This window comes from Amblyraja radiata, chromosome 7 (genome assembly GCF_010909765.2).
Source record: "Amblyraja radiata isolate CabotCenter1 chromosome 7, sAmbRad1.1.pri, whole genome shotgun sequence".
In the NCBI taxonomy this organism is placed as follows: Eukaryota; Metazoa; Chordata; class Chondrichthyes; order Rajiformes; family Rajidae; genus Amblyraja; species Amblyraja radiata.
Window position 1 is genome coordinate 54,649,963 of NC_045962.1, and position 13,086 is coordinate 54,663,048.

The following is a 13,086-nucleotide window of genomic DNA, read 5'->3' on the forward strand; positions in this document are numbered from 1 at the left end:
GTGAATATATTTTACAAAAACATTCAAATTACTCAAATCTATGATGATGCGGCAACCACCATCTTTCTTATGTTTAATAAAAATGTTGGACACGAATTCTAAAGGTTCGTGTTGGGTTTGTTCAATTATCCCCATTTTATGGAGTCTCTGCAGTTCAGCATGTGCTTTTGCTTTATCTTCGCCCTTAAGCCTGAACACTCTGTTCAGTACATGCTGGACTGGAGGATTACGTGGTTGTAAGAACTCTATCGTGTATCCCTGGATACTGCTTAGGATATAAGTATCTGATGTTAACTTATACCATGCATCCAGAAAAAAGTGTAATCTGTCACCAACACCCATGCTTTCGTTAATAAGTAAGGGACCAGACCCACCTACCTCTATGGTTACCAGTGGTCTTATTTCTTCCCTTGTCCCCGAGGACGTTGAGGCCCCCGTGTCTTGATTTGTGTTGTTGTAGATGGGTGCATCTTCCACGAGGGCCGGCCTGGGCCATGTCCTAAAAAAGACCGCTGTTGGATTGGTCTTGCCCTCGACTGTTCCCCGGAGTAGTCCTTGCGACCCATGAGTGCATAGGGGTGATACTTCTGGGGGTGGCGTTTGGTTGCTTTTATGATTCCCAGGGCTTTGGATTCTTCGTCCAAATCTTTTACCTGTTTTGGTAGGTCCCCTCCAAACAGGTAAGTCTTTTCGGTGGTCGTTTCCGTTCTGCATAATCCTGCAAATTTTGGGTCTAGTACCGGCTGTATGCTCTTCTTTCTGATATTATTTAGTTCATATTGGGTATTGCAGAAGAGGGCCAGGGCATCTTTCTGGTGTTGACTCATATCTTCCTCATCCAGGGCTCATGTGAATGCTGTTATCCCTGCGGTGAGGGTTTTAAGTACTTTTTGCAGTAAGACATCCCTTGTCCTGATGCTTGCTCCTACATGCTTCCAAATACATGCATTCACGGTTGGGACATTAAAGGATTTACCGTTTCCAGGTTGCAAGTGACGCCCCATGGTGTCAATTAGGGCTTGTCCCTGTAGCTGGTTCAGGGACATGTAATTAATACTTGCCGCTAACCTGGCTGGTAAATTATCCCCTGTGAGTTCTGGTTTTGCGAACTGAGCCACCATTTCAAGTAAGTTCCCACTCACCCCTTGCACTGAGTTTTCCATCAGTTCCTGTTCAGGGTCAGTCCAAATCTGCCCCGCTATGCTGTCCTGGGAGGCAATAGACGCCGAATACAGCCACGAATAAGGTACTGCAGAGGGGCTGAATGTCTGCCCAGTAGAGCCAGACCCCCTCTGGAGTATTGCCTCCATCAGCCGCTCCATTTTTGTCCAGTGCTCTCGGGCACCTGGCTCTTGCGGCTTGTCCTGGACCAGCTGCCGCTCCAACGCGGTACAGAGCTTTCGAGCGCTGACCGCTCGCGGTCGCTGGTCCCGCAGCTCAAACGCGTTCCAGTGATCTCGGTCACTGGTCGCTTGCTGCTCCTCCAATTCCTTCAGCCCCACAGGCCCCTGAGCGTAGGTGGCGTGGGGCTGTTCGAAATCCGAGTCGTCCGAAAGAACGGCTCTGTCGGTTTGGCGTTTAGCCTTTCCACCCGCCGGTGGTAAGGCTAGCTCCGGCACAGGTGCTCCCGACAATGGAGACAGCCCTGCCGTCTGCCGCCGCTGGCTGCCCGTTCCTGCACGGCTCTCCCCCGCCAGCTTTTTTGCAGCTTTGGTTCGTCTTCTGTCCATCCTAGAGGTAAGAAAAACGTAGATCTCTTACCTGTCTTCGCTGGTTTTATACACCAGCCGTTTAGGAGGAACGTCCTTCCTCCATCGAAATGACTCGTGCAATGCGTGTAGCGTAATGACACGCATGCGTCCTAGCGGGGTTCTTCACATAGTCACTCACGTGACTCCGAAGTAAAATTCTTATTGCAACAGCATAACCGGCCTTGACACTGTCGACGAACCACATGGTAATGCATCCAGATACAATGCTTTCTATGTTGTATATGTAGAAATTAAGCATTATTTGAAAAATATCAAAAGTCCTGGCTCTTCTGAGGAAGTAGACTCCTCAAAGGACACTGGCTCATGTTTGCTCAAAGTGTTGATTGTGGGCACCAGAACCAGATGAAAGGTGGGCTGTGGTTATGGGCAGAGCTTCCTCCAAGTATCGTCATCATGTTTACATTTGGTGTGAATAGTATGAAATCAGGTTTTATGCCTCAGAATATGAATTGGTAAGTTCACAGAGGAGAAGAAACAACCAACTCTGATTTGTACAAAACCCCTTTGCAAATATATACATTTTGGGATAATCTATTTGCAGTGCACTGCCAATGACCCAGGAATCTCCTGGAATTTCCAGAATACTGCTGCAGGAAACATCAGCAATGTCAGAAAACCAAAGGAGCTGGTCACTGACCAGAAAATGAAGAGGAGTTGTTGGCTTGTGTGAATTGCTCCTGGTGTGTAGGATGCGAAACTGGGTTAACATAGAACTAGGGGAGGCAAAGTTGCCTAGTTGGCCATATTGCCGACTGGCCCATTATACACTGAAGGAGTACATGCTGAAAGGTGCATTGAAGCTGAGTACAGCCGATGTGAATGCTCGGTGAGTTGTGTTATGCAGTGGAGAGGGTGGGATGGAGTGCAGTGTAGGGTCTTCTACTGCTGGTGAATGAATGTACTCTACTATTCTTCTTGCCACGGTAATAAACTCCAGATTCTAAACATGCCCTTCTAAAATACACTTGAACTTGGCAGTCAGTTTATTATTTACTATTTTGCTTCATGGCTTTTAATTCTGGCCCTGTCAGCAAAGATAAATAATTTCACTTTGTTCGCAGAGCCATGACCCAGGGATGACATTGTCACAGAGGGTAGAGCTGCTGTCTCAATTTCCAGTGACTGTGTTTAATTCTGACCCTGGGTGCTGTCTGTGTGGAGTTTGGGTGTTCTACCTGTGTCCATGTGAGCGTCCTTCAGATCTCTAGTTTCCTTATACATTTCAAGAATGTGCAAATCGCCTCTGCGAATTACCCCTTGTATGTGGATCACTGGTAGAATGTGAAATCTGCCAAATTACTCTTTAAAAATATCCATTGATTGTCTCAACATCTATCTGTGGCAAGATTTTACTCTTAGTAAAGAAATTCCTTCTTCTTTCTAAACCTATGGTCTCTGATCCTAGAATCTCCCACAAGTAGAAACATCCTCTCCACAATCACACAATACCTGGCCTTTCACTATTCGGTAAGTTTCAATGAGATCGCACATCATGCTTCTAAACCCCAGCGAGTTCAGGCTCAGTGCCGTCAAACGCTCATCATATGTTAACCTAATCATTCCTGGGATCATTCTTATTAACCTCCTCTGGACCCTCTTCAATGCCAGTACATCCTCCCCCAGATACTTCCTCAGAGGAGTTAGGGGAACTCTAATATGGTTCAACATATTTCAAATAAACCTTAGTAAAGGCTACATATGCACCATAGAAATCATTGTATCTGGATGGATCAAAACGTGGTTTGTCGACAGCTCTGCGCAGGACCACAAGAAAGCTCAGAGAGTCATGAACATGGCCCAATATGTCAAGTAAACTCGCCTTCATCCCCCATTGCCCCAGGGACTCTATCTAAACTTCTTACTGGCTGGGGAAAGCAGCCAACATAATCAAGAACCAACTCACATCCCGATCATTCCCTCTTCTCCGTCTTCCATCTAAAAGTCAATTCAAAAGCTTGAATGCACGTACCATCAGATTCAAGGATAACTTCTTCCCAATTGTTATCAGACTCCTGAACAGACCTTTCCTATGCTAGACATGAACTCCCGATCCTCCAATGTATGGTAGAAAAAGTGCTGGAGAAACTCAGCGGGTGCAGCAGCATCTATGGAGTGAAGGAAATAGGCAACGTTTCGGGCTGAAACCCTTCTTCAGACTGATGTAGGGCGGGGTGGGGGCGGGGAGAAGAAAGGAGAAAGGAAGAGGAGGAGCCCGAGGGTTGAGGGAGAGCTGAGAAGGGGAGGAAACAGTAAGGACTACCGGAAATTGGAGGTCAATGTTTATGCCGCTAGGATGCAAACTGCCCAAGTGGAATATGAGATGCTGCTCCTCCAATTTCCAGTGGTGCTCACTCTGGCCATGGAGGAGGCCCAGGACAGAAAGGTCGGATTCGGAATGGGAGGGGGAGTTGAAGTGCTGAGCCACCGGGAGATCAGGTTGGTTAATACGGACCAAGCGGAGGTGTTCGGCGAAACGATTGCCAAGCCTACGCTTGGTCTCACCAATGTAGATCAGCTGACATCTAGAGCAGCGGATTCAATAGATGAGGTTGGAGGTGAACCTTTGTTGCACCTGGAACGACAGCTTGGGTCCTTGAATGGAGTCGAGGGGGGAGGTAAAGCGACAAGTGTAGCATCTCTTGCAAGGGAAAGTGCCCGGGGAGGGGGTGGTGCGGGAGGGAAGGGAAGAATTGACCAGGAAGTTACGGAGGGTGCGGTCTTTGCGGAAAGCAGACGGGGGGGGGGGGGGAGTTGGGAAGGTGTGACGAGTGGTGGGGTCACGTTGGAGGTGGCGTAAATGATGGAGGACTATTTGTTGTATGTGACGGCTAGTGGGATGAAAGGTGAGGACTAGGGGGATGTTACGAGTGAGGGGGATGGGGAGACGAGTGGCGGATGGAGAGAGAGAGCAGTGTTACGGGGTACTGAAGAGACCCTGGTGAGAGCCTCATCTATAGTAGGGGAGAGGAACCCCCGTTCCCAGAAGAATGAGGGCATTTACAATGCCCTGGTGTGGAACACCTCATCCTGGGAGCAGATGCGGCGTAGACGGAGGAATTGGGAGTTGGGGATGGAGTCCTTACAGGAAGCAGGGTGGGAAGAAGTGTAGTCTAGATAGCCATGGGAGTCAGTGGGTTTATAGTGGATGTCGGTCAGAAGTCTATCACCTGCGATGGAGATAGTGAGGTCAAGAAATGGTAGGGAAATGTCGGAAATGGTCCTGGTGTATTTGAGTGCCGGATGGAAGTTAGTGGTGGAGCGGATGAAGTCAGTGAGTTGTGTGTGGGTGCAGGAGGTAGCACCAAAGCAATCATCGATGTAGCGGAGGTAGAGGTCGGGGATGGGGCCCTGGTACGCCTCGAACAAGGATTGTTCGACGTACCCTACAAAGAGGCAGGCATAGCTGGGGCCCATGCGCGTGCCCATAGCTACGCCTTGTATTTGGAGGAAATGGGATGAGTCAAAGGAGAAGTTATTGAGGGTAAGGACCAACTCCGCTAGGCGGAGGGGAGTATCAGTGGACGAGTATTGGTTGGTTCTCCGGTCGAGGAAGAACCGGAGGGCTTTGAGACCATCCTGGTGGGGGATGAAGGTGTAGAGTGACTGGACATCCATGGTGAAGATGAGGGGATGGGGGCCTAGAGAATGGAATGCCCAGAGACGACGGAGAGTGTCTGAGGTGTCTTGAACATAGGCAGGGAGGGATTTAACCGGGGGGATAGGATGGAGTCAAGGTATCTTATGGTGCTAGTTTTTCTTTAACCCACACTTTCACTGTAGCTGTCACGCTCTTTTGTGCACCGTTTATTTTCTTTTGCATTTCCTCTTTCGTTTAGTTTTTTAGTTTTAGAGATACAGTGCGGATAAAGTCCATTGGCCCACCAAGTCCGCGCCAACCAACGATCCCCACACACTAACACTATCCTTCACACATTAGGGACAATTTAGAATTACACCAAGCCTATTAACCTACAAGCCTCTACGTCTTTGGAGTGTGAGTGGAAACGGGTGGTCCCAGAGAAAACCCACACAAGTCACGGGTCACAAGTACCCATAGTCAGAATCGAATCCGAGTCTCTGGCTCTGTAAAGCAGCAACTTTACCACTGCGCCACCATACCATCCTATCTACTCATGTACTCTTGCACTCATGTATGGTATGATTTGCCTGGATAGTCAGTCAAGAGCCAAGAGGGCTTAATTGTCATATACACCAACAACAGAACAATTAATTTCTTATTGCAACAACATAGCCGACTTGACACTGTCGACAAACCACATGGTGATGCATTCTTATGCGATACTTTCTACAGTGCATATGTAAAAATTACTAAGCATTAATTGACAATTATTGAATGTCCTGACTCTTCTGAGAAAGTGGACTCCTCAAAGGACACTGGTTCATGTTTGTTCAACTTGTTGATTGTGGGCACCAGATGAGCAGAGCTTCCTCCAAGTATCATCATGTTTTCATTTGGTGGGAATAGTATGAAATCATGTTTTATCCCTCAGAATATGAAATATTAAGTTCGCAGAGGTAAAGAAATAATCAACTCTAATTTGTACAAATCTGCCTTGAGCTAAATTACATTTTGGGATAATTTATTTGCAGTGCAATGCCAACACTCTAGAAATAATGTGAGGGGGGTGTAGGGCCATTCTACTGCTGGCCATTGAGTGAATGTACTCCACTATTATTCTTGCCCAAGTAATAATTTCCAGATTCTAAGCATGCCCTCCTAAAATACTCTTGAATCAACAATCAGCTTGTTATTTACTGTTTTATTTCATGGTCTTTAATTCTGGCCCTGCCTGTAAAGAGAAGCTGTGTTCGCCTTGTCAAAGCCATGACCCAGGGATGACACAGCAGCACAGTGGGTAGAGCTGCTGTCTCAAATTTCCAGTGACTGGGTTCAATCCTGATCTCGAGTGCTGCCTGTGTGGAGTTTGCATGTTCTACCTATGACCGTGTGAGTTTCCTTTGGGTCTCCTTGGACATTTCAAATCTGTGCGGAGCGGTCTCGGTAAATTGCTCCCTGTATGTGGATGATTGGTAGATTGTATGGAGAATATAATGGGTTCAGGTAAGAATAAAGTATGTGTGGGCCTTTGCCTATGCAGTATCTCTCTATAACTCCATGAGCTGAGGGGCGGAGGGCCGCGTGGCCTGCAGGGAGAAGCCGCCGAGCCGTCCCCTGCTCCAGAGGAGTAGAGTATCGGATATGAGTACCGTTCAATACTTGTGGCACACTGGTGCAGTGGGAGCTCCGGTTTCCTCCCACACTCCAAACACATACCGGTTTGTAGGTTAATTGGCTCCAGTAAAAATTGTAAATTGTAAATTGTCCCCAGTGTCTGGGATAGTGCTAGTGTGCAGGGTGAATGCTGGTCGGCGCCAACTCAGTGGGCCGAAGTGTTTCTAAACTCTAACTATAGAGTGTGGAAACGAACTATTCCACACTCTGTCTGAAGTCTATAGTCTAAAGGTGGATGGAGGGTGCTGGAGATGGCAATCGCATGAGCGAGGACTGGTAAGAGCTCTATTGTAGTTGAGAAAATGACGCCCAAACCTGGCGACTCTTGCATATTTATATGGGCTAGATTTATGCTCTTTATATTAATCAAGTATTGAATTACTTTATTGAAGTTTATGCAAAAAAATAATAATTTCACTATACATGCGATAATATAGAACCATTAACCATTGACCATTGACCATTGATCAAGCATGATCGCTGCAAGATTTATATGGCTACATGTTCAACATAATTTCTCTACTTTTGCATCATGTTCCTGTGGAAATGAGTCCCATTGTCTTGAACTCTGCTACTTCTCCCTCCCCCACTACAATTCCTACGCAATCCACACATGAGGACCTGTTTATATCACTTAGACTCATTTTCAGATATTACTTGGTTTCTTATTCCTCAGAGCATTTTTCTACAGTTTCCTATGAATTTCTTTCAGGTAGATCATAAAGTAGGACCTGAACACCGCTGCCCTTTGGACTTGAAATGTCATGACTTTGTGAGTGCTGTGAATATATTGCTGACTCTGTAAGAATTTCCTATCACTGGATGCCAATCATACTGTTGACATTCAATGCCAATCATAACTTGCATCTTCAACAGAAACTATCGGAATTGGATAAGTAACAGTTTCTGATGAAATCGATGGAACAGCAATGCACGTTCACCAAGGGGTCGGCCGGTTCAGCGCCAACATGCATCGCTGGGGGCTGCTTTCATCAGCAACCTGCGTGTGTGGAGCAGACCCGCAAACAGCGCAGCACGTCATTTTCGACTGCACTGTCCTCCGCCACCACTGTAGGCATCATGGCCCTCGACAACAGCACATTGAACTGGCTACAGCATCTGGAGGGGGTTACATAACCTCCGCTGCCTCAAACGCAAGAAGAAGAAGAACTTCTGTAGATTAGTGACATGCAAATCAACTTCTAGAAGCAAATCCATGAATGTTTCTTAATAATTTTATTTAGATCCAAAATGTATTACATAATAATATACAGCAAAGAACAGAACATTTACAAACAGTAGAATCTCCTAGTTACAATGATATGTACAATCAGGAGCTCCAGGCCCCTGTCCTTGTATATGAGCAAGTACAGTACAGGTGACAATGTCTTGTTTATTCTGAATGAGGTCGTCTTGTGTTCACACTGAGTTCAGGTTCTCAGGAGTTTCATTCGTGGTTAGTGTCTCCCTCTTGAGTCCTCATTTTGTTCCTGAAATGGATAAAATCATGAGTCATTTTATGTTGGACTGAGCTCACACTAACTTCAATCTTTTATCATTGGTTTTAATGATGGTAACGACATGACACAAAGCCTCAGTTTACACTTACGTTTGAAGACTCCTCCACTGATACCTCTGTTGACTTGCTTTTCACCTATTTGACAAGAGATATATTTACAATATTTTAGAATCATGTCCATACACAATGTTTTAATAATTTCAGTTTGTAAATGTGCAACTTGAATCACTTTAAATCTCGGAATACACGGAAGTCACTGGGAATTGCACAATAAACTGTTCACATTTGTGCAGTAAAGTATTGATATGCTGGAGCTCTGAGATCAATTATTACATAATAGAGGTGAGTTATTCCATCAGTTGGTCACGGCTGTGCTGACCTCCTCCTGCGCCCCACTCGCCCATTCCCAGAACAGATAATTATACACTGTTAAATGGCGACTATATCTGGGATGCTCTCCTAATGAAGCCACAGGTAACATTAGTGCACACATCAGAATTGTCCTCAGGAGAAGTGCACTCCCTTTCCTAATTCTATTTTAAAATTAAGCAAAAAGAAAATCCACACTCAGTGATAATGCCGGGAATGGGGTCAGTGGACCCAACACAACAATCCCCCATCAGCCCAACTTCCCCACATGACTCAAAGATCAGAATCCCTTTATAAATGCATTGAGCTATCATAAAGTAATTGTCTCTCTCTCCCCATATTTTAATATAGTTGAACCCAAGCTATTAAATGTCTTTACACGGTCAAGATCATCTGAAAAAATGTTCTATTTATACTCACGTTGTCTAGAGATTCGTTTGACGTCTCTGTTGATTTGGATTTGTCCTGTTTGGAAATAATGATTATATATTTAGCACGGGACACTAATTAGTAATTTTGAAAATATATGAAATGCCATCAGACTCCTGAAACAATCATCTCTTTCTCACCCACTTCATGGAAGTACTGGCACATACTCTTGATATTAACTCTACACAATTCACTTCATCCGTAATTGTATATTAATTTTTTCCACTGCTTCAGATTGCACTACAGTCTAGAGTTTTGTTTATTGTTGTATTTATCATTATTATGTACATGTGGTTTACTCTGTAAGCTTCATGTGAGCAAGTAATTTAATTGCACCCTTGTGAATAAAATAAGTAATCTATGGATGATGTTGAAAAATTGCCAACATACACAGATATTAAATATTAACTTATAATGGGGTCATAGTAAAATATCAAGACATTTCAGAGTTGCAGTTCAGTGCAAGCGGAGGTTCTGTTATGAAGGCAAATTATATGTTGCCTTTGTTACAAGAGGACCTGAGAATACTACAATGACATGGAGCCTTTGTGAGCATTGTGTACAATTTTGGTCTCCTTACCTAAGGAAGGATATGCTCGATACTCTATAAAGTGTGCAGGAACGGTTCTCCAGGCTAGTTCCTGGGATGGTTGTAAGATGAGGAACTGAGTAGGCTTAAACCTTTACATGTGAGAAAAATGAGGTGATTTCCTCACAATTAACATAATTATGAAAATGCATAGCAGGGAAGAGAGAGGGGATGTTTCCACATTCTCAGGAGTCTAAAATGTGGGATACAGTCTCAAAATAATGGATGGGTCAATTAGGATTGAGGTGAAGAAAAACCCGAGGAGGTGGACCTTTCCAACTCTCTAACCCAGAGAGTCGTGCAGGCTCAGTCATTGAGTTTAGTCAGAACATAACTTGATAGGATTTCAGGCTGTTCATGGAATGAACGGTTACAGTGTTTGTTCATTAAAGTAGTGTTGCGATGGAAGATAACATTCAAAGAACACTCAGTATCCTCCTTTAACAGTTTGGAACAGGCATATTATGAGGTAAAATCATTCCACTTTATTCCGACAGATCAATCTAAGTTTTATACCATAATGTAGTTGAGAATCAAGAGCTAATCATTCAAAATTAAACTTACGTTTGAAGATTCTTCCAGTGAAGTTTCTTCTGACTTGCTTTCCACCTGTATGAAAACATTAACATTTACTAAATTAGCACAGCATCTACCTGGTCAGTAACATGCATACATAGATTGTTCCCTACAAATGGTAGACTGGAATATTGAATTATCAATGTGGGATTGTTAATTCTACATTCCCAAGTGTTGATTCAATGAGGTAGTTTTGGACTGAGGAAGCTCAACTAAAAGTTTCACTTTCTACAGTGCCCCAATATTCAAAAGAATGCCTGGTAAAGTGGTTGGGCAGAGTCAATGGATATTCTTAAGGCAGGTCGATGGGCATCAATTGCCATCTGTTTTAATGAACTTTGGTTTCACTCCATGAAGGATTTGTGCTCATTGACTATAATTGGTATGAGCTAGGCAGACTGTTGATGCTCGTCTCAAATTCAGTGGAGACCAGACGCTTCATGTACTGCATCAAATATCAGAATCCCTTCCCGACATATCAGTCTGGGACAACACACTGTCTCATTCACTATTCTGAATGGAATCGCTAACAATTCATTGCTATTGATTAAGATCAACAAGATCAATTATTGGACAAATACTAATTAATACTCACATATGCAGATTTCTCCATCGAAGACTCTTTTGATTTGCTTCGAGTCTGTATACAAAAAATATTTACATTTAGATCTTTAGAACAGGACACCAAAGGAATGTTTTGTGAATGATCTCATGTATTAGAAATCACACTGCCCTAAGTTGTATAACTGTGTGGTTACCTCAATACTGGTTTCACTGGATTCTATTGAGTCACTCTCGCTGTCAATGGTCTTCAGACCTTCACACTCCACATCGACGTCAGCAATTTTATCAGCAAAATATTCCACTCGGCTTTTGCAAAACCCTTTCTCCTGTGAAAATAAAGCAAAATGCAGGGAAATTATTGATGACTCCAAGCACAACATTGAATCAAAGTGATTACGATATAACACAATTCTCAGCCTTTTTTTGTAGGTATGGTAATTTCTATAAAATAATCTGTGATTATATCCCTTCCTGTGATGTTACCCAATACACACAGGGGTTTAAATGCTTTAAAATATAACTCTGGACTTACAGCAATCCTTTTAGGACGGAAGGTGCAACTGGAATCATCAAATTCATGTCCAGAATTCTTGGAGCAGACGGTTTCTTTCACGGTGAATGTTAAATCCACGTTGTATGACAGTTTACCCGTGCGATAGGTCTGATGAAAAGAAAATAGTTTATTGATAAGTCTTACATCTGGTGTTGTTACAATGGTCTGATAAAGCTTAGAACTACCCTACTCTTATAACTAGATAGGGCTCTTAAAAATTGCAGAGTCAGGGGATGTGGGGAGAAGGCAGGAAAAGGGTTCTGATTGGGGATGATCAACCATGATCACATTGAATGGTGGTGCTGGCTCGAAGGGCCGAATGACCTACTCCTGCACCTATTGTCTATTGTCTATTACCCAGGCCTTTTCTCAGCAGATGATTACATTGGCAGTGCCAGCATTAACACCCATAATGATCAAGAAACTTAATTTGCCCAAAGGTAAAATTACAACCTTTATTCCAAAACATTCGTCTAGTCCAAAATTTCCAGAGTTAAGTACAGATTTTGGATTTAAATTATTGATCTGATATGCATTGAAACCTGCTAATATCAAGCTCATGTTTAGTAATTAAATTCTTATGTTTATATAATATCTTATCTGAGCACACACCTAATCTAACGAAAGAAGATAGACACAAAAACTGGAGTAACAAAGCGGAACATGCAGCATCACTGGAGAGAAGGAATGAGTGTCGTCAGGGTTTCGACCCAAAACGTCATCTATTCCTTCTCTCTAGTGATTCCTGTCCCGCTGCGTTACTCCAGCTTTTTGTGTCTATCTTCGGTTTAAACCAGCATCTGCAGTTCCTTCTTACACACCTAATCTAATTAAAAAGGGTGAGGCTATTGAACCCCTCGGTTCTATACTGTATCAATCCCATCTGTCCTATTCCTCCTCTCTTTGTTGCCCTGCAACCCTTCAACCTATTCTATCCCTCACATGCCCATCAGTTCCCCTTTGGTGCTTTCTGTCATTAATTTGCTCTAGGCACAGTTAAAGGAGCCAACTAACTTGCACATCCCTACAGAGCCGAGTCTGTGAAACACAATTAGACCAGGGGACACTTACAGTTGTTACACCTCTCCTGGTGATCGCACACAGGTTGGTGATCTCGGTGATTTCATTCAGTTTTGCAACTGAGGCTCTCAGAGCATCCTTGGTGCTTGGCACTCCTGCAGAGAGAGAAGGAAAGTTGTAGAAATCATTCCAACAAAGAGCAGCAAATACTTTTTACACATTGGTGAATTATCGCTGACTGAAGCTCATTACCAGTAACTCGTTGCTTTCTGAGGCCCTCCCTCTCCCCAGTACCTACCTGAGCAGTGGAGGATCTGCACGACAGCGATGGCGAGGAGGAAGGATTTCATTCTGCCTTGTGTGGGATCAGCCGGCTGGGTTCTCAGAGTAAAGTTGCTGCTTCTCTCTCTCGATCTGCCTTCACCTCGCTGCCTTCGGTCT

The 13,086-nt window shown here is 44.0% G+C and overlaps 1 protein-coding gene across 3 annotated transcripts; it reads right to left on the minus strand.

The window, feature by feature from the left end:
* Positions 1-8,243: 8,243 nt before the first annotated feature.
* LOC116975444 (secreted phosphoprotein 24-like) lies at positions 8,244-13,086 on the minus strand. Of its 3 annotated transcripts, XM_033024572.1 has the most exons (9): positions 12,944-13,084; positions 12,697-12,800; positions 11,605-11,733; positions 11,267-11,398; positions 11,104-11,148; positions 10,497-10,541; positions 9,335-9,379; positions 8,636-8,680; positions 8,244-8,516 (listed from the first exon to the last, which is right to left on the minus strand). In XM_033024572.1, the coding sequence occupies exons 1-9, from the start codon at positions 12,993-12,995 to the stop codon at positions 8,484-8,486; spliced, it is 630 nt and encodes a 209-aa protein (XP_032880463.1). In that variant the 5' UTR covers positions 12,996-13,084; the 3' UTR covers positions 8,244-8,483. The 3 variants fall into 3 exon arrangements, with proteins under 3 accessions (XP_032880463.1, XP_032880466.1, XP_032880465.1); XM_033024575.1 differs by lacking the exon at positions 9,335-9,379 and having other exon boundaries at positions 12,944-13,085; XM_033024574.1 differs by lacking the exon at positions 8,244-8,516 and having other exon boundaries at positions 8,635-8,680; positions 9,294-9,379; positions 12,944-13,086.